The sequence below is a fragment of the Pipistrellus kuhlii genome, unplaced genomic scaffold (genome assembly GCF_014108245.1).
Source record: "Pipistrellus kuhlii isolate mPipKuh1 unplaced genomic scaffold, mPipKuh1.p scaffold_m20_p_2, whole genome shotgun sequence".
NCBI classification, from domain to species: domain Eukaryota; kingdom Metazoa; phylum Chordata; class Mammalia; order Chiroptera; family Vespertilionidae; genus Pipistrellus; species Pipistrellus kuhlii.
In genome coordinates, this window is record NW_023425515.1 from 175,334,759 (window position 1) to 175,356,995 (window position 22,237).

Consider the following 22,237-nt stretch of genomic DNA (forward strand, 5'->3'; position numbering starts at 1 on the left):
TTGTACTTTCCAGAAGAATCTGATTGTATTCATTTGTCGCCCGTGTTGGGTTCCCCACGGCCACCCTCAGATTCAGTGATTCCCTGGGAGGACTCACAGGACTCACCATACAGTGGCACTCAAGGCTGTGATTTATGGCAGTGAAAGGATACAGGGCCAAACAGCAAAGTTATGCATGGGATGACGTGTGGGGGCAACTGGGCACGAGCTCCCATAGTCCCGTCCCAGTGGGGTCACAGGATGTGTTTGCTCCCCCAGCAACGTGGAATGCTGCCACACAGGAAGCTCATTGGAGACTCAGTGCCGGGGTTGTCATTGGGGCATATTACACAGGCACCTCTGCCTGACGTGTATCAGTGTTCCAGAACCCCAGAGGGAAAGCAGGTGTTCAGTGTTTGTACACATGTTTGCACGAATAGCTTAGGCCACTCTCCTCAGTTCAGGAAAGGGTGGGGTTCCCTGAAATTCACATTCCCAGGTGCCATCAAGGGCCAACCTCCTAAACTGGTCTTTCAAAGGACATCAGGCCTTTTCTGTCCACCCTCCAATAGTGGAATAATCATTTATTCATTCATTCATTCATTCATTCATTCATTCTGCATTTGTCTTCATCAGTTTGGGCTGCTGTAACAAAAATTATGTGGTTTGGGTGACTTACAAACAGCAGAGATTTATTACCCATGGTTCTGGAGACTCAGAGTCCAAGATCAGAGTCCATAATCATCGGGGAACTGTCTTCTGGGTTTCTGGGTTGCAAACTTCCAACTTCTCATTGTATCCTTACTGGGTGGATTTCAGAGGGAAAGCAAGCTCTCTTGTAGCTCTGACAAGAGCAGTGGTCCCAGTCAGTAGGGCCCCACCCCACAGCCACTGCATTCATGGAATTGTAAGTGGACTTTTAGGAAGCAATCACAAAAATAATATATATATATTTATCCCAATAAACATCTCATTAGGAATATGATGAATGCTAGCAAAAGGTGTTAGTCAGGATGGGCCCTGTCATGCTGTGTGCATTAATCATGTTTTCCTTTTCTATATTTTCTGATGCTATGACATCTGGGACCCTTGTTGAACTCAGAGAGACAGCCCCTCCCAGGATTAGCTAATTCCTAGAGATAGCAAAGGATTCTCAGGGGATGGAGCCTTTCATATGCAAATCAACCAATCCAGAGCTCACTCACCTCCTTTACAGTTCTTCTCTTACTGAACAACTATCCCCTTGCCCTAATCAGCCCAGGGCCTAGAGCAACCCTGGAGCCCTATGAATTATTCAAACTAGTGCAGGCCTGCCTCACCCACCAGCCTGCTCACCCTGCCTCACCCTTTCCTTCCCCTTAGAAAACATGAGTAAAGGCTCCTACCTACACCTTCCTCCTGCTCTTCCCACCTCCTGAATTACCCTAGTGTTAACCCATGTGGTTTTGGGTGTCCTGGCTTGTCCCCTCCTCTTGGGAACTGCAAGTAAAAAATATTTTCCATGGAAATTGTCTTTTGATCTGTTGGCCTTACCATAAAATATACATTTTATTTATTTATTTATTTATTTATTTATTTATTTATTTATTTATTTATTTATTTATTTATGTACTAGAGGCTTGGTGCATGGATTAGTGCATGGATTCATGCACCAGTGGGGTCCCTCAGCCTGGCCTGCACCCTCTCGCAATCTGGGACCTCATGGGGGATGTTGGACTGCAGGTTCAGGCTTTCGGGGATCGGGCTGAAACTGGCAGTCCAACATCCCCCGAGGGATATAGTAGTGCGTGAAGTGGCAGACAGTCCTGGAGGAGACCAGGCCAGGCGCCACACTGCTCCTGCTCATCCTGGCTTCACTGCCCCTGCCCCTGCACCTCTCAGTGCTGTCCTGGAGGCCTGAGAGGCTCGCAGCTATGCTTGCCAGAAGTGAGCCCAGCATCTGGCACCCATCAGTCCTTTGGGAGTGCACTGACCACCAGGGGGCAGCTCCTGCATTGAGCGTCTGCTCCTGGTAGTCAGTGCGCATCATAGTGACTGGTCAACTTGCTTTTATAGATAGATAGATAGATAGATAGATAGATAGATAGATAGATGCATTTATTTTTATATATTGTTATTAAAGCCCTGTTGCACGAAGAGATTCATGCAATAGGCCTTTCTTCCCTTGGCTTCCAGCAACAGTTTTCCTCCAACACCTGAGACCCACGCCTTTGCTCCAGCCAGAGTCTGCCTTCTTTGTCTTCGCAGACTGAGACTGGAGTCTGCCATGTTTGTCTTTGCTGTAGACTCCCTCTCATAGCAGGTGTCCTGCCCTGCCTGGCCACTCTGCCCCTGGAGCAGTTAGGTGGCCACCATCTTTGTCCTTCTAATTTGCATATTCCCTCCTGATTGGCTATTGGGCATAGCAGAGTTACAGTTAATGTACACATTTGTCTATTATTAGGTAAATTGATTTTAGAGAGGAAGGGAAAGGGAGAGAGATAGAAATATCAGTGATGAGAGAGAATCATCATTTGGCTGCCTTGTGCATGCCCCCAGTGGGAGATCAAGCCCACAACCCAGGCATGTGCCCTTGACCAGAATCAAACCTGGGACCCTTCATTTGCAGGCTGATGCTTTATGCACTGAGCCAAACCAACTAGGGAGCCAAAATATGCATTTTAAAACACAGGTAAGAAACACTGCTCCAATTTCAGTGGCTAACTCACCAAAAATTTATTTCTTGCAATATTACATGTTCAAAAGGGATTTGTGCCCTGGCTAGTTTGGCTCGGGGGATAGAATGTCAGCTCTTGAACCAAAGGGCTACAGGTTCATTTCAGGTCAAGGGCAGATACCTTGGTTACAGGCTCAATTCCAGGCCCTTCTCAGGGTGCATGTGGGAGACGGCCAATCAATGTGTCTCTCTTGCATGGACGTTTCTCTCTCTGTGTCTCTCCCGCTCCTTTCCCCCCTCTCTAAAAAAATCAGTGGAAAAATATCTTTGAGTGAGGGTTAACACAACAACAACAAAATCAGTTTGCAGGGTCCTCTGCTTAGTGGATCACTCAGGGACCCTGCTGATAGGGACCCAGTTTACTGAAGCAGGGGAATTCAGCATAAGATGCACAGATTCCACAAGGCTCCCTGCCAGAAATGGCACACTTCACTGCCACCCACATATCCTTGGCAAGCCAGTGCCAGACCTCAGCAAGGAGGGGGAGGTGCCATTCCACCTTGTGCCTAGAAGGAAAGCTGGAGATCCATAAGCACCAGTAACTTCCACAGGGGTTTGTAAGAATATAAAATAAATAGCCTGGTCTGGATGGTCTAGGATATACCTTTCTGAAAATACTATTGAGACATTTGCAATGAGATTTGAACAATGAGAAGGAGTCAGTTAGACAAACAAGTGGAGAGGATGTGAGCAAGTGTCCTAAAAAGGAAGCAGCATGTGCAAAGGCCCTGAGGATGGGGGTGGGGTGGCAAATTGAAGTAACTGAAGCCAGCAGCCTACCAAGGAGGAGGGCAGGGAGAAAGGTGAGGAGGATTATTTTATCAGACATTCTTGGAGTACACAATCACAGTGATAATAAGTGAACTTACAGGTCCATTTTATTATTGTTTTCAAATTCCTCACAAATTCCTTCTTATCTGCACTCCGGGCTGACCCCTGCCCCTGCCTTTGACCAAAGAAGACTGGAGCTCTGGAGGAGCTGGAGCCCGGTGGGGTAGAGGGCAGAGAATCGGGCAGGGTCAGGTCATACAGGCTTTGTGGACTCATTAGGGATGTTGGCCTAATCCAGGGGTCCACAAACTCATTAGTCAACACAGCCAAATATCAACAGTACAACGATTGAAATTTCTTTTGAGAGCCAAATTTTTTAAACTTAAACTTCTTCTAATGCCACTTCTTCAAAATAGACTTGCCCAGGCTGTGTGGTATTTTATGGAGGAGCCACACTCAAGGGGCCAAAGAGCTGCATGTGGCTTGCGAGCTATGGTTTGCCAACCACTGGCCTAATCCTAAGACCAGTGGAAGCCATTGATGGAGTCTGAACTGGGAGAGTGAGAAGCATGGAGTCCTGGACTTAACCAGTTTCCAAGATCCTAGGTTACTCTAGGCACAGAGGAAGGAAAAAAGGGAAGGTTGTGGAGGAAGTGGGAAAGACCACAGCCTTGATAGAGGGGAAGATGGGTATTAGTTTACAAATGTGGCTAAGGCACCTGTTTGTAAACGCTCTTCTCTGCACCTTTTAGATTCATCAGTTAACCAACAGCAGCACTGGGCTCTTGCCTTTTTGCCATCATTTTACCCCATTTCCCTAATAAGTCTGGATTCTACTATGGGAGGATATCTCCCTCATTTCAATATGGTAAATGGACTTGTCAGATAAAAGATGGGCTGGTCTGAAAGTTTTATTTGCTCTTTCTCTGACACGCCAACATGATAACTCCTCCTGACTCGTGGGTCATCAGCTTGTCTGGAATTGATTCAGTGATAATGTATGGATGAGGGAAGAGCGAGTTGTCAGTGCAAAAACGTGGGAATGATGATTCAAGTACCCAGATGGCGAGATCAGGCTTTCACACCCCCTCCGACTTTAGTGCATTTGAGGAAGCCTCCATGTTAGAATTTATCTGCCAAGCCTGGGAAATAGCAGAGCAGCGATAAATATCTGATTAGAGAAAATGGCTAGTAAGCCGCAATTCCATATATTGCAAGTGATAAAAATGTAATTGTTTGTTGACAGTGTACATTAGCTCTTCACAGCTTGTGTAAATATAGTACCAAGAAACGAGAGTTTGGAATCTTCAATGGCAGCTCAAAAGTGGTGTGGAACTAACTAGAGGAATAAAATCAACAAGTTATCCTCAGTGAGAAGAATGTCATCCCAGAGATGACTTCATGGGAGAAAGCTTGTGAGGGGAGAGAGTCCTCCAGGAAGCTGTATGCTGTTGAAGGAAAAGCCGCACCCCAGACAGATTCCGGGAAGGGCACCCAAGGGCATGTTCTGGTGGTCATGGGGGAGAAGCGAGTTGCAGCTTCCACGGATTAGGCCCATTTGGAGGAAGAGAGCACCAAGGTCAGCTAGGATGGAGTGTAGAAACCAGATCCAGATAGAGATCTGGACCCATTGGGGACAATTTGGTATTTTAATGCTAAAAGCATCTGTCATCAACAGACATGAATATCTGGTGGTCGGGTAGAGGTATCTGGTGCATGGAAGCTGAGGGACAGGTGAGTGGTGGCTTAGAGGCCAGGGTTCTGGTTCCGGTGGTCAGTCCATTTCCAAGGAACCAGCCAATGCTGTAGGGATGTGTATGTGTATGTGTATGTGTGGGGGGGTACTGTAGGTGTTGGAATGAACAGGAGGGGCCTGGCAAGGACCAAATGGGAGCTCAAGGCTCACACTAGGTAGACTGAGTGAAGGTCAGATCCAATGGAGGACTGAGGAGGCGTTTTTCAATAGAAAAATGGGATAGGCCACATATGTAATTTTTTAAACTTCTAATTTTGAAATAATTATAGATTCACAGAAAGTTTTAAGGATGGTCCAGAGTAGTTCAATGTGCTCTCCTAGTTTCCCCAGTGGGTACACCTGTCACTATAGTACAGTATCAAAACCAGGAAAGTAACATTGGTGCAGTGTGTGTGTGTGTGTGTGTATGTCCATGTCATTTTATCATGTGAACTGATTCATGTCACCACCACTGCAGTCAAGATACAGAACTGTACTGTCATCATCTCTCTGGTGCCATTCCTTTCTGGTCACTCCACGTCCTTTCTCTCACTGCCCCTAACCCCTGGCAACCATGAGTCTGTCTTCCATCTCTTTAATGTTGTCATTTCAAACTTGTTAAATAAGTGGAATCATCTGGTATGTCATTCTTTTGAGATGAGCTTGTTTTTCACTCAGCATAATGCCCTTGAGATACATCCAAACTGTTATATGTATCGATAACCATTCCTTTGTATTGCTGAGTAATATTTTATGGTATGGATATACCTCAGTTTGTGTAGTCATTCATCCATTATTGTAGGACATTTTTGTCATTCCAGGTTTTGGCTATTAGAAAAAAAAAAAAAAAAGCCTCGTATGAACAATCAAGGCAGTCAAGGGCAGGGCAGGTTTTCATTTCTTTGGGCGAAATGGCAGGAATGTTAGACTTCCTATTTTCAAGTGCTATGCCATTTTACATCCCACCAGCAATGTATGAGAGATCCAGTTTCTCCTTATTGTTGCCAGCAATTGGTGTTGTCACTTTCTATTTTATCTCTTCTGATGGTATGTGGTAATGCCTCATCCTGGTCTTACTTTGCATTGTCCAAATGGTTAATGATGTTGAATGTTTTTCATGCATTTATTTGCCAACCTTTATCTTCTTTAGTAAAATGTCTGTGTCTTTTGCTGATTTTTCTAATTGGATTGTTGGATCCTTGCCTCATTTTCAATATTTAGGAAAAAGTATTATCTTTCACCATTAAATGCAATATTAGCTATAGGAGTTTTGTAGGTTTTGTTTATCAAGTTGATAAACAAAGTCTTAATTTTAGTTTTAGTTAGTTTTCTGAGAATTTTTTAAATCATGAGTGAATATTGAATTTTGTCAAGTGCTTTTTCTATATCAATTGATGTGGTTATGTGATTTATTATTATTTTTTTACTTTTGGCCTGTTAATATGACAAATTACATTGATTTATTTTTAAATATTAAACCAGGCTTGCATCCTTAGAATAATCCCCACTTGGCCATAGTGTATAATTATTTTTATATATTGATGAATCCTCATTGCCATTATTTTGTTAAGGATTTTTGTTTATATTTATGTAGGATATTGGTCTTTTATTTTTTCTACTCATACAGTCTTTGGTTTTGGTATTAGGTCAACAGTGATCTCATCAAATGCACCTGGAAAGTGTTCTTCCTCTATTTTCTGGAAGAGATTGAGTAGAATTGGTGTTAATTTTTCTTTATACATTTGATAGAATTCTCCAGGGAAACCATCTGGGTCTGTGTATTTGGGAGAAGGTGAATTTTAAATTATGAAATAAAATTCCTTAATAGTCTAGTGCTATTCTAACTATTTCATATGGGAAGGTAATGGTAGTTTTACTTTACATAAAACTGGTCAGTCTCATCTAAGCTGTCAAATGTATGTGTGTAATTTTTCATATTTCCTTATTCTTTTTAAAAAATCTTCATTTGAGGGCATTCTTAAAGAGAGGAAGGGACAGAGGGATAGAGAGAAACATTCAGTGTGAGAAATATTGATAGGTTGACTTCCATATGTGCCCTGACCAGGGATCGAACCCACAACCCAAATATGTGCCCTGACCTGAAATCAAATAGTGTACAGGACAACATTCAACCAGCTGAGCCACTCTGACCCACCCTTAGCATCCTTTTGATAACTACAGACTCTGTTGTCCTTAGCTCTGGAAATTTGCTAGTCTAGTAGATGAAAAATGAATCTTGTTAATTCAGTTTTCATATTTTTATATTAACAAGCTGGATAGCTTTCTGTTTCTATTTGTACCTTTGCCCTTTTTTCTCTTGCCTGTGTATCTTTTTCATATTGATTTATACGTGTTCTTTATAGATTATGAATACTAACCCTCTTCCTATCATGTATAATATATAATCTTCCCAATTTGCCCTTTCTCTTTATTATGTTCTTTTACAGTTTCTTTTGCTCACCATACATGCTTTTAATTTTCACATAATGAAATCAGTATTTTGCTTTAAAGCCTCTGGGGTTTCATGCTTTATTAATAGAACTCAGTCAGTTTCAACAGATAGAACTCAAATCAAACTAGCTTGAACAAAAAAAAAAAAAAAAAAAAAAAGGAAAGAAGGAAGGAAGGAAGGCAAGGCAGGAAGGAAAGGACAGAAGGAAGGGAGGGAGGAAAGGGAGGAGGGAGGGAAGGAGGGAGGGAGGGAGGAAAGATGTTGGCTTATGTAACTGGGCACTAGATATAGATCTCTGCATGGCTGGGTCAGGCATCTAAACGGTGTGTCATCAGGTCTCTGTGTCTCACCTCATCTCACTGTCCAGCTTTGTCTATATCTATGTGAGATATCATTTTTTCTAAAGCAGATAGGTTCTGTGTAATGATAAAAGGCTGTTGGCACCCCATCCTTTCACTCTAATGATTTAGAATCCAAAAATAAGACTTCCCGAGTATGTATGTCACATCCCATGGAAAGACTCAGAATGACCCTATCTGGATGATGTGCCCTCTTCCCTCTTCTTCTTGCCTTAAGCCAGTCCATAAAGATGAGCGATATGCCACAATTGGCTGTTTGCCCAATTTTGTGGCTCATGAGCAGGAAGATACATGTCAGGACCCCATGAAACAGCAGCTCTCCAGAAGAACGATGAGCAGGTAGCAACCAGAGCAGCCATTTAAATATGTCACCCCTAGGAAGACCTTCTCTAGTGTAATATGATTTAAAACATTGTGTAGTTCCTTATAATATGTATGGTTTCATTGTTTTAAATATAAGTTTTGACCCATGTGAGAAAGTGAGGGAGACAGAGCCAGGGAAGGGGAGAGAACATGGTGTGAGGTAGGGATCCTTTGCTGGATGTTATACCTGAAGAGACTTATTGGGTCACCCATTTCACAGTTTGATCACTTTTTCTTCAGTTTCCCTCAAATCCATTCTGGATTAATACAAGTCTTATAAGATTAGGATGGTGGGAAGGGCAAGGGCTTCATCTAGCACAGTGGGCATTAATAAATGTCTGATTTGAGTTGTTGAACCCAGTACTCATACTCTCCAGGAGACATCTGGGCATCCAGATATTATACAGCAATGGAGGTATAGAGAGGGCACCAGGAACACCACAAATACCCTAAACTACTTAAGAATGGGGGTAAGAGTAAACGTTGAATTCCTTCCCAGAGCCCTGATGGGGATCAGGGGAGGCAGGGCAAGCCTAAGATAGGGAACAAAGGACACAGACGGACAGAAGACTGCCATCTCTTACCACTTGTATTCACAATCAGGCCACCTGTGGGGTCAACATGTGTGGACACCCAGCAGTGGACAGCTTTCCTCAAATATGTCCCCACGCATTCATTGAAAGCTTCAATGTTGTATCTCTTTAACATTAGGAGAATCTTTAAAAATGATTCTCTGTGCTAAACACATTACCTCAGGTTCAATAATTCCGTCCACTTCACCATTTTTTTTCCTTCACTTAACTTGAAGGGAAAAAAATTAAGCATTTTAATTTTAAAAGCTAGTACAGTATGATCCCATTTGTATGAAATTATTGCATTGACTCTGATCCTATCTATTGATCCTTCCATTTCTTTCTGTGCCAGCTGTCAAGGATGATCATTTCTAGATTGCACTGGGCTTTTTTTTTTCTTTTCTTTTTTCTATTCTGCTTTCATCTTTTAAAAATAATCAGCACTTATCATTTCTATAAAAGCAGTAGCCTTATTCCTCTTAAAGAATAAGGTGTATGAAAAGAAGCATTAGCATTCTATTAGAGTTGGATGTATCTTTCTCAATTTGTGAAAAAATATAGTCTATTGGCAATTATTAGTTGTGCATTTTGTGGTGAAATCTGCCCAGAGCCTAAAAAGACCTCAGCCAGAAAGGGTGAAAAAAGAGAAGGGTGAGAAAAGAGAAGAGACACACGCAAGGGAGGCCTCCACGTCAGGAATAGCCCATAGTTCAGGGGAGTAGCCCCCAATGTTTCTGTGGCAGAAGACCCCTGGTTTCCAACACTTTCTCTTTGAACACCTTGGATATGACTGGTGTTTGGCTTCTTCTGTATTCTTCCCTGTGCCCACGTCAGCATTGCGCATCCAACAGGTGCTCAATAAGTGCTTCCTAGATACACAGATCCCCAGGGGATCATCCTCCCTAACTTGCACCTCTTTGTCTTTCAGGCTCACAGGCTTTCAGCTGCCAGCCACCATCGTCAGCACGGCCACCACCCTCTCTCTGCATCTCATCAGTGACTACGCAGTCAGTGCGCAGGGCTTCCGCGCCAGCTACGAAGGTAGGCCCCTCAGCCCTGGATACACGGGCTTCACGTGAAATAGCCTCGGGCAGAGCTGTGGTGCTCCTGGCTGCCGGGAGGGCTGCTTCCATTCCAGACTTGTGCCTCTCCTGACAAGGCTGGTACTGACTGGTAACTCAGTTACTTCAATTGCCCAGGCCCTGTTTCTAGGAAGCTGAGAATTGAAATCGCAGCTCAATGGCAGTGGTTTGTCCCGAGGGCCTGGTAATGTCTACTTCTCTGTCCCCTTAACTGGGTTTTGTTGTGTTTTTATTTTTTTAAATTCTGTTTTCTACTGGGCTTAATTGTATAAGGTACATCAGCTTGGTTTTGGAAATACGAGCGATATAAACCCTAAGTAAAAGCAATAAAATAAGTCATGGGGAAAAAATTTCTGCTCAATATAGTGACAGCCAAGAGTCAGTTTTATATCATTCAGAGAAGAACAATTGCTACTTTTTCCTTAATAGCATGGATTAGGGTTTCTTGGTTTGAGTTATGCAAATAACTTCCACTTCTCTCAGCCTGTTTAAATATGGTGTTAGCATTCAAATTAACACTAATATCTTCAGATTATACACTATTATTATTATTAACTTTATTGCGTTAGTTCAGAAGGTGGTACTTCTGGATCTCTGTCATTTCCCTGGGAAATTTACATCTCATTAATAGGTAATTATGCTGCTCTTGGCTAAGACCCACACTGCTATTTCGTGTTGAGATCATTAATGGGCTTATTTTAAGACTGTTAATGATAATTAATAACAGTAATGACATAATACCCCAGTAAAGCATGCCAGATATTCTAAAGCTTGCTTTCTCTTGCCTCCAAGAACTTGAAAAATAAGTGACGCTGGCTCACTCTACCTCTCTGAGCATGCCCTCGCCCTTGCCTTTCCCTCCTCCGGCCCCCCCTCCCCCCGCCTACCCCCCGCCCCTGTCTTCTTCTCCCAGGCCCCTTACCTTTGCCTTTCTCTCTCCTGAGCTCCAAGAGCCCTTCTTCTGCCTCTGTAGCTTGTGTCCTGCACCTATGCAGCCCAATTGGCTCACTTGTGCTACCTCTGTAACTGTCTAAATAAATTTTCTTCATTTGAAAAAAGTAGTGATGCCTTCTTGAATAGCATCTATATTCTATAGCAAAACATAAATAGATTCCACCTTTGTCTTGGCAGAAATATGCCACTGAGAGGTGGCATATCTTACCTTCTTGGCTCAATCCGCCCCTGATGCTGTGGGGAACACAGTTTAATACTTTAACCTGAGCAATTAAAGGCTCCTGGGAAGGTCTGTTGTTTTTTCACTAAAGCTTCTGAGGAGGCTCCAGAGAAAGTCCCACATGCCTTTAACTGAGGGCTCCTGAAAAAAACCTACGTGTCTTTAAAGGGTGGTCTCCTGAGATAGCCCAATTTCCTTTCAAAAACAACCAGTTTCTCCCAGTATCAAGCCCATGATCTTGGTCATCCTGGTTACATCTTTACCATGAAACTCTGGCCCTGAACCCAAACCAGTTCTCTCCGAAGTTTGAGCCTGCAACTTCCTTCCCAAGGGAGATCTCTTCAGGAGCTTCCTGCGAGCTCTCTGACCCTGAGCTCATCCACAGTATGTTGGCCTTAGGGAGATGGCTGTGTTTGGGGAAGGCTGGGGAAATGAGGCAATGACACCATGGTTGGTACCTGCAGCAATCCTGTGTGCCACCTGCTGGGCCCTCACGGTGGCCTCTTCAACATTCCTTGGAGATATTTGTCTGAGATCTGGGCTCTCATGAGGCTTTAAGAAAAAAGAGTCCTATTTACATGCTGACCTCACTGGCCCCACCCAGGATCAGTGCAAACACTTGTCATTGGGCAGAGCAGTTCTGAGGTTACATTCACAGGGCCTTGTGCAGCCAGAGGCTCCAGCCTGGACTTCCTGGGCAGGGTCTGTAGTTGGCATCACAGGTTTGCAGACCCCTTGTAACTAGAGGCAAAATTCTGAAGGTATAAGGATGTATGTATTTTTTCCTAGGAAGGGTCTAGAAGAGGGATCAACAAACTAGGCCTCCTCCCTCCCTAAGGGCTTCATCCAGCCGCTGGCTCCTTTTTGTAAATAAACTTTTATTAGAACCCAGACTAGCCCATTTGTTGACATATTGTCTGTGACTGTTTGCATGGATTACAACTTCAGAGTTGAGTTATTGCCACAGAGACCATATGGCCTGCAAAATCTAAAATATTTGCTCTGGCCCTTTATGAGAGCTGTGCTATGAAACATAGTAGCCATTAGCCACACAAGGCTATTTACATTTAAACTAATCAAAATTAATTACAATTTAAAGTTCAGTTTCTCAGTCACACTCGCCTCATACCAAGTGCTCAGTAGCCACATGTGGCTTGTGGCTGCCCTCGTAGACAGACAGAGAGCATTCCTATCATTACAGAAAGTTCTGCTGCACCGAGCTGAGCCAGAGCTTCCATTAGAGTCACAAAGGGCCCGAGTTTCAAACAAGGCAGCAAGCCATTTGGATAAAATAGAAGCCCCTGGGTCCTTCCTCCCACCTGCCCAGCAACCTCAGAGGCAGCCCAGTTGGGAGAATGCATTCCACAGGAGGACGCAGGGCAGAAGCAAGGGCCTGTCTTACATCAGCCACATGATGGTGTCAGCTCTCTAAGTCATTGGCACTAAGCTGACAAAGCCTTGCAGGCAAGGCCCCTTCAAGCCCTGGACTGGTGCAAACAGGTTGCTATAGCCGAGGGAGTCCCTGGTTTCTGCCTACTCTGCAGTCTGCTTGGCTGCTGTCTGTGTGCTGACCAGCAGACGTCTGTGCTGACAGCGGGGTCAGGCACAGAGAAGCCAAGGCTGGGGTTATCACCAAGCCACATGGATCTGCCTTAGGACTGGACCACGGGGTAGTGTGTGCATTTGGAAAAGTGGAAGTTGCACTGACTTTTGGAACAGCCGAAGTAGAGGGGCAAGGAGGGAAGGTGGGAGGGAGCAGGAGGGGCAGCCAATGCTGGGTATATTGCTTAAGGTACATGCACCCAGAGCGGTGGTTTGGGCTCTTGCTGTTACTGGACTTACCAGACAATGCCATACTTGGGAATTGGCTGATAAACACTAGCTGCTTAATAACTGACCTTGGGAAGATTTTTAAAAGCTCTCTGGGCCCTATTGTGGGGGCACAGCAAGTCAGTAGTCAAAAGGACTACGAAGATGTGGTTCTCCAGGAAGGAAGTCAGCCCTGTCTTCCATTGCAGAGTTCGCCTTCATCATTTGTGCTGCTCAGCAGCAAACATACAGGCAGGCAGGCAGACAGGCTGCATAGAAGGGGCCCCCTACTGACCTGTGCTGCCCCAATCAGGACAGCTTCCTTAGAGTCTGTATTCAGGAAGTCACCACACCCATTTCAAAATGACACCAGGCCCTGCACTCGATGACCCCTATTGGCTGACATCCCTGATAGTCTGCTATCAAAGCCAGTTTGTTCCTCCTTCACCCTGTTCTGGAGAGTGAAAAGTGCAGATAAGGAACCGACTGCTACTGGGATTTTGGAGAAAGGTGAAGTCATAGCTGCTGCTGCTTCAAGGGGAAGATCAAAAAGGCCAGTTGTCAGATCCTGAGATGATAGAAGATGCTTGATTTGCAATCTCAGGGAGCAAGAGCATGGGCTGCAGCCAAGGACTGGGGGAAAGTTGTATTAAGCGCTGACTGTATGCCAGGCACTGATCATACATTATCTCATTTAATCCCCATGACAGCCTAGTGGACAGAAATCGCTATCTACATCTTACAGGTGTACGAGCTGGGACTTGAGGAGTTTTGTGTTCAGCTTAAGGCTATTTAATGGTCAGAAATGGCTTTTCTGGTGCTAAAGACTACATTGTTCTCTTACTCTGTGCTCCTTGCAAAACTGCTGGAGGAAGGCAGAGATCGGTGACTCCATTTCATAGGCCGGTAAACCGCAGCTAAGTCAGCAGCAGGGAATGACACAGGCTGGCAGCAAGAGATGTATTCCAGAGCTGCTCAGTTCAGGTTGCTGGATAGAGTACAGGATGCCCAGATCATTTGAATTTTTAATTATTCAGCTTTTTTAAATTTGATATTTTTTAATATAAATATATTCCAAATATCACCTGGGACATACTTATACTAAAAAAAGTTATCTGTTGTTCATTTGAAATTTAAACTTAACTGAATATCCTATATTTTTATTTGCTAGATTTGGCAATCACTTTCTTAGCATTAATTTCCCAGGAGCCCTCACCCCACTCATCCCTCCTCCTGATTCCCAGATCTGCCCCTTCCCACTTACCCAGCTGGGGCTGCCCATCTATTATTGAGGGTCTGGCCACACCTGTGCCCTTCCAGGGAGTGCACAGCTAGACAGCTCTCTGTACACACACACATACACTTGCACAGACACATCTATGTGCACTTGGGGTTATGCTACATGTGCAGTTCTATAATCTGATTAATGAGGGCGACATTCTTCTGTGTTAATAAAAGTAGTCCTGATTTGTCCTTCCTAATGACTCTCAGGGAGATAGCCGCTGTGGTTTGCATATACCATAATTATTTTACCAGTCATCTTCTGTGGACATTTAGGTGAAGAATATCCTTGTACATACAACTTAAACCCTCATCTAATTATCTTCTTAGAATAAATTCTTGGAAGTGCAGTTGCTGGGTCAAAGATGGGGTAGATTTTTATGTTTTAATACATAATTGCACAGCGCCTTTCGAACAGTTACGCTGATGCACACGTCCACCAGCAGCGCACAAGAGGGCCCATTTCCCGCACTTGACCTACATTGTGTGTTGGTGAGCTTCAAATCAGTTTCATTGATTAAAGTGGGTGAAAACTGCAGCCTCATTTGTGATTATAATTTGCATCTCTTTGATGATAGAGAAGGTTGAGCACCTGTCAGCACTTACTGGTCATTTGTATATCATTTTGTAAATTGTCCCTACCTCTGCCTACTTTTCTTTTCAGGTGTTGGATTTTTTTTCTTATCTTTTTTGTAAGTGGTTTTGCATATTAAGGATATTAATGTTATGAGTTTCCTTTTGATGTGCAGCGGCTTTAATTTTTATGCCAGTAATTTAAAACTTTTTAATTTTTATTTTACCTTTGGAAAGGTCTTTTCTCTGCCGAGATCAGATAAATAGTCATCCAAATGGTCATCTTATTATTTCAGAGGGTTTTTATTTTTTATTGTTGTTCCATTTCACTTTTAAATTCCTTTGGAATTCACTAGTATTGGTCTTGGTTTCCATGAGTGTCCTTCTGTCTCTGACCTGCTAATGCTCACTGTGTGTCCTTCTGTGTCTCTTTTTGAGTGTGTGGAAACCTATTACTCCCCAATTTGTCCTCCTTGTGTCTCTCCTGAGGTTTCTTGCTGCTGTTTGGAGATGATTTTCCCACCCTATCCCTAGGCTTCCCCTTCTCCACACACAGCTCTCAAAGGTTGTATAGGATTGTTTCTGTCTATTCCATACTGATCAGCAGGTAAGCAAGAATTAAAAGCAGATCAGAAAAATCTCAATTAGATTAAGAGTCCCAGCAGGATTTTCATCCTTGATCCTGGATGCACCTTTGCATTTTATCAGCATATATTTATTACCCTTGAGCCAATGCTCTGACATGTTTGTGAAGGAGAACCTATCTCTGAGTGCTGGTCTTGGCCAGTTAGATCTATTGAATCATCCACATCTAAAAACAGGTATTTTTGTTTAGCTAAATCTCTCATCTTGTCATCTTACTCCTAGAATACAGAGGGCTTCCTTAAACATCAAACCTGTTCTAGTTCACTTACTCTATCCTCATAGAATCCAGGAGGATGAAGAATCTTATTTTTGCAAACTCCCTGGTCACCATCAGGGGAGAGATGGCAGAATGCAATGATGAAGACCTCATGTTCTGAGTTCAAACCAATCTGGCATCCAGCCCCATCTTTGTCACTCACTTGTTTTGGGATTTTAGGCAGGTTATTTTATTTCCCTGAGCTCTGGCCTTCACTTTGCAAAACCAGGATAATAATACCCTGTTTCCTCGAAAATAAGACGGTGTCTTATATTAATTTTTTCTCCCAAAGTTGCTCTAGGTCTTATTTTCAAGGGATGTCTTATTTTTCCATGCGCTAGGTCTTATTTTCAGAGGATGTCTTATTTTCGGGGAAACACAGGTAGTACCCCACAGAGGAGTTGTGACAATCAAAGGAGAGAATGCATGGGCTCACATAACGTGCTCGGTGACAGGACCTGGTGAACTGTCAGGCTCTATAAATGTCAGCCAGTTAATGAAGTCACCTTCATCCTGACCTTACTTAACTGAGATTCTTTAGGAGATGGAAGGAAAGATACATCAAGTCCAGAGGTCCCAGTCCCAACCCACTGCCAGCCCCCCAGCTCCTGAGTTTGCATCAGATCTGCACACCAGTTGTTCATGGTATGTCTAGTCTTACAAACAGGTTGTGGCTTTTTCAAGGAAGGACCGGAGGATTCTCCATATCCAGGAGCCCAGCACTGCCAGAGAGAGTACCTGTCTGATGGATGAGGTCTCCGGCTCTGTCACCTGGTGGATGGGAACTGATGAGGTCAAGGCCGGACACAGGCTTTTCATGGCCTCTTTTCTCTGTATTAACAGAGATGATGGTGTTAGAGCTAAAGATTACAGTAACACATTCAGTAGGCCGTAGAATTTGTCTTTCCAAACAGACGCCTACACACATACACATGCATGCACATACAAATGAACATGACACTTTTCCATATTTTTCATATAATTCAGATACCCTGAAGCCCACCCTTGATCCCCTCATCACCTGAAAAACAGCCCAGACATCACACATATACTTCTTGGTAGAGGTTCTTTCATTAATTAAGCTAATGTTTGCTGAGCACCGAAGTATGCATTCCCTGATTTTTCATCCAAGCCTTATTTTAAGTCACCATTTGTCTCCTCTCTTCCTATTTCCCCACATTTCCAAAGAGGAAGGAAGGAATAAGAGCCCAATACAGTGTCACTTCTGAAAGAACACCGTGGAGTGCTTTCGCCACCTGTGGAAGGTCAGTGATGTCACCTGTGTGCAAGAACCACAGCATGGTGCAACAGGATCAGACAGACATACGTGTGAGGGACAGACAGACAAAATGGAGCACCCCGTTGTTGCTCTACCAGAAGAGGCAGGCTTGGAGGACAAGTCATTTCCTGGCTTCTGCAGGTGGAAGCAAACAGGGAAATCAGGGCCCAGAAATGGATCCCTTCTGACTCATTCCTTCCTGGAATTAGACCTGCTGATTCCTTTTTCCTGGTCTCAGCCTCAGATAATTTCCTCATTCTGAAAGAGTTCCCCAATTCTGGGACATTATGCAGACATCTCAAAACTGGGCTAATGGAAGCTATTCTACTATATATATATACTGAATATGCAATTTGCACCATTCAGACCACTGTGGGCCAGAACAGCAGGCCTGGCAAGACCTCCTCGAGGGCGGGAGGTGATGAATGTCCATTTCCTCTGCCCAGGAGGGATGGTGTGCACTTCCTGAGTGAACTTGGCTCCATTTCCGTGGCTTTGCCTTGGGAGTTGCAGAATATTCCTCTTAATCAGTGCTGCGGAGTAGCAGATTAATACATAGAGATGTGACATTTGAGACAAATTGGGCAGCACTTCTCAATAAATGGGGAATCAGGATGAATTTCATATCACGTCTTCACTAATCCCACAAACAGTTCATCATGCATAGTGATATTTCCCCCTTTGGGGAAGGGTATTAGCGTACCTTGTATATGATATCATACAAACTCTAGTGTCCTGAACTTCCTCACATTGGGGTGTCCAAAGATATAGCGATGAAGGGGAAGGGGCATTTTCAGGTTGCTAGATTACCTGCAGTTAAGGTATACATCTAATTTACTTCTGTCCCTGTTTGTTCATTCGCTCACTCATTCATTCAACAAATATATGCTGCACATCTGCTCTATGTCAGGTCTCAAAGCAGAATTTGAGGAATAGGCCGAAACCGGTTTGGCTCAATGGATAGAGCGTCGGCCTGCTGACTGAAAGGTCCCGGGCTCAATTCCGGTTAAGGTCATGTACCTTGGTTTCGGGCACAACCCTAGTAGGGGGTGTGCAGGAGGCAGCTGATCGATGTTTCTAACACTCTATCCCTCTCTCTTCCTCTCTGTAAAAAAATCAATTATATATATATATATATATATATATATATATATATATATATATATATATATAAATAATTTGAGGAATAGGAATGGAGAAGTGGCACCTACTTACCAGGAGCTCTGAGACCTAAAATAGTTGGAGAGGAGTAAGAATAGAGGAGCAGGGATTGGAAAAAGGTGGGTTCAAGCCTGGGCTAGCTAAGAGCATTGGACAAGTCTCCCAGTCTCCCTGAGCTGCTTTGTTGTTGTTTTTTCCAGAAGAGAAAGTTTAAGTCCCACCTCAGTGGGCTGTAATGAGGACTGAAAGGGTTAATGCATGGGAGGTGCCGGAACAGCATCTGTATTCAATAAATACCATTCCCCCACCTTGAGGAGAAATCCTAGTTGGGTCTGTGCGGATTAGGTGTGAGTTCTTCCATGTTCCTGCTGTGTGAGCTTGGGCAAGACACTGAACCTTCGGGCTTCCTCCTATGGAAAGTGGGCTAGCCCTCTCCTGGTTTCCAGGGGTATGTGAGCATTAGTGGTAAGGTATGGGAAGCACCTAGCCGCTGGCACATAGTAGGCTTTCAGTAAAAGGAAGCTATTATAATAAGGCCAGGTGTGTTTGTGGGAGTGAAAAAAAATTCTTTCCATGACAAAACCTTTACTTGAGCCCTGTGGCCCTCCAAGAACGAAGAGTGTCATCCATTTTGTTTTCCTTCACCAGGCTACCGTAGTCCAGGCCTTGACACACATAGGGCACCACAATAGTACCCTGTTTCCCCTAAAATAAGACAGTGTCTTATATTAATTTTTGCTCCCAAAGATGCGCTAGGTCTTATTTTCAGGGGATGTCTTACTTTTTCATGTGCTAGGTCTTATTTTCGGAGGATGTCTTATTTTCGGGGAAACACGGTAGCTAGTGCTTGCCTCTTCTAACCTGGAGCCTTGCTAGTTTCTATTGGGCTTTTGTGCAAATTAGCACAAGTGGCCACTCTGAGGGGACACAGCCCTGTGAGCACGTGGCTTAGGGGTTGGAGTATAGGCTGGACTTTTGCTCTCATCATCACTCTGCATAGGCTTCCCTTTGCAGTATTCAACCCGAACAACTGTATATGGTGGCTTCGCTCCAGAGCCTTCCTCTCAGGATTCAGCAGATCATTAGATGCTGGGTACAAGGATCTTGGAGAACTTTCACTTCAACCCTCTGTTTGCTTCCAGGATGGAGTATGAACTCCTTACCTGGCCATGAAGCCCTGGGCATCATCTTTCCCTTCCCCGCTCCCTTCTCCAGCCACCCTGGACTTTATTCAGTCTTTAGACCCCACTATCTCCTTGCTCACTCATGAGATGCATGGAGCCCCCTCTTCTGAAGCTTCCCCACTCCACTCTGCCGCTATTCCTTTTATTCCTTCCAGCGTCTGCTTAACCAAATCAAGGCATCTGCCCCGTGTATGCACTCCTTTACATCTCGCTTAGCTCCCTGATGTCTCCTTCCTTCTCATGGGTCACCTAGGTATCTCCTGTTCCTCATTTGCCTTCTCTACTCCTGTGCATGTTTTTGGACTGGCTGGAACCCACAGCAGCACTGATTACGAGCTAAGGGCCCTAAGGGAGAATCAACTCCCAAGTCAGCCTGTTAGTAGCCCATGTGGGATTTAGAGCAGGTCACTTAACCTCCTGTGACCTCCCCTGTCAGAGAAGAACAATGGGAACAATAATCTCTGCTCTGTGGGATCATCGATGGGAACAAATAAGGCAACAAGTGTGAAGAGTGCCTGGTGTGGAAGAAACACTCAAAAAGCAACCACGTGGGCATGAGTCCAGGATCTGACACATGATAGATGCTCAATAAACAATGATTCAATAAGTAAGTGGATAGGTGATCATCTCACCCAATGTAAAAGACCCAGACAAGGAAAGAGATTGGCTCAAGGTACCTGGGACCATATTCTCATTGACTCAGAGATGCCCTCAGTTATACAAGATGCACCACTTTATTTGATGTACGGCTAAGAGAGAAAAAATGCTGCCAATTAAAGTATGACATGCCATTGATTGTAAGATGCAACCTCACTTCAAAGGTATTAAATTATGAGAAAATGTGCACCCTAGAGCTGATGAAATATGGTCACTGCTTAATTGCTTTTGCCCGCCACTCAGCCTCATTTGGGATGGGTCCATCAGTCTGACCTCTCCTCAGAACCGGGGCTCTCCGACTGGCAGGCTCCTCCTTTTCAGCATTCATGTGGTGGCTCACGCTGACCATGTGATCACCTCTTAATTTATTCTTTCAGCTCTAAGTCTCATTACTTCTCAATTTCCTGCATTGAACTCTATTTAACACCTATTAGCGCAGGTCTTCATCTGATAAATGCCCTTTCTGAGGAGGCTGCAGGATGCCCCAGTCTTGACCCCGGGTAGGGGTGTGGGTGTCGGAGGATTAGCTTTTAAGTCCTGCTCTGGCAGTGGCTACAGCTGGACACACAGCTGTCTCCCTCCTCATGACCTGGTAACCCTGTCAGAGACGCTTCCACTGACTCCAACCCCCCGAAATCCAGGGTACACATGCTATTCTTCCCTGGGGTGACTTAATTCCCATTCCAGGAGCTGAGCATCAGTGGGGAGAACAAACAGAAATATCAGATTGAATGTTCCTCTTCCCTTTAATTGATCATTTGGGGGTGATTAGCCACTGTTTTGAATTATTCTTTCCAGCCCTTCATCAGTGTGGGTGACTGAGGGTTGAAGCCATTGACATTCATTGGGACAGGAAGAGAGAAGAGTACTTCTCGCCTTAGTGGGAGATTCTAATTTGGAGATTGGGTAGTGGACAGGTTACATCTCTCTCCTTCCCCTGGAAATGATCGCATTAGAAGACACGAGTTGTCCACATTCCCGTGTCCTCATGCAAACAATGGGATCATAAGCCCGGAGCCCCTGGGATGAGGAAAGCAAAGATTGAGCACCTTGGGCATGCCTGGCAGGGACCGAGAGCCTCACAGACACCGGCACATCACTGCCTCCTGAGCAAGCTTAGGACCCCATTTCACAGAGAAGAAAGTTGAGGCTCAGAGAGATAATCTGTTTGAGGTTATACTGCACCTTAGGGTCATGCACAGAGGGAAAGTCTGTTTGGTTCCAAAGTGCATCTTTCTCCACTCTGTGCTGCCTCTCAAAATAAGTCCCACACAATTCTCTAAGCTCACTCCTCCCACCATCCTTGATCCCAGCACACTGAACAGTGATTGTAAGAATTATAAAGAAAGATGACCTTACAGGCGCCAGGTGCTCTTCATAGTGCCTTACGTTTTAACATGTAATCTTCACAACATTCCTGTGAGGTAGGCACTGTTATAATCCCCGTGTTACTGATGAGGCACAGAGAGGTTAAGTAACTTATTTGAAGTCACACAGCTACTAAGAGGTAGAATGTGGGTTTAAACCCAGGCGCTTTGACTTGAGTCTGCAAAACAGAATAAAATAATTTCACACAGCTGGGACTCTTGAATCCAAATTAAACATTCCACCATAACAGAGAGCAGTGCTTAACATTATACTTTAAAGAATCTAACAAAAAGAAAAGATGCACGAATCCGACTATATTCAAATGCAAAAGTTCTGTACAATAAAAACCATCTAGAAGGGAAATAAAAACTGACTTGAATGCTGTTGTGCCAGATATGGCAGGGAAGGGTTACTCTCCATATTACACACACAGCCCACAGGCACCCAAGTAAGGAAGGAACCTGGAGTTCACACCAGAGGAAATAGAGTCAGCGAGTAAATATGCAGGAAAGCTATTCGGCCTTGCTAATAATCAATGTAATGACAATTAAAACAGCAAAAGGACATTTCATTCCTGGTCAATTAGCTGGAAGGCCCTAGGGAAGCCCTGATCAAATGCTGGAGCTGTTGCAGAGAAATAGGCTGCCACACTTTCTGGTGGCGATGTAAAGCGGTCCTTCGAGAATCGAGCTGGATCACATGTATCGAGTCATAAAATGCTCATGTCATTTGACCCAGTAATTCCCCTCCTGGGAATACAAGTCAACAGAAGGAGAAAGATATAGCACGAAAGTGTTGATTTCAGCATTATTTATAATGAT

At 44.1% G+C, this 22,237-nt stretch overlaps 1 protein-coding gene across 3 annotated transcripts in view; it reads left to right on the plus strand.

The window, feature by feature from the left end:
* CSMD2 (CUB and Sushi multiple domains 2) overlaps positions 1-22,237 on the plus strand; it is a 540,305-nt gene that overhangs the window by 99,774 nt on the left and 418,294 nt on the right. For all 3 annotated transcript variants that reach the window (XM_036446754.2, XM_045584884.1, XM_045584885.1), the window contains exon 3: positions 9,876-9,988. In XM_036446754.2, the coding sequence (XP_036302647.1) occupies positions 9,876-9,988 (113 nt within the window). The remainder of the gene's footprint in view (positions 1-9,875; positions 9,989-22,237) is intronic.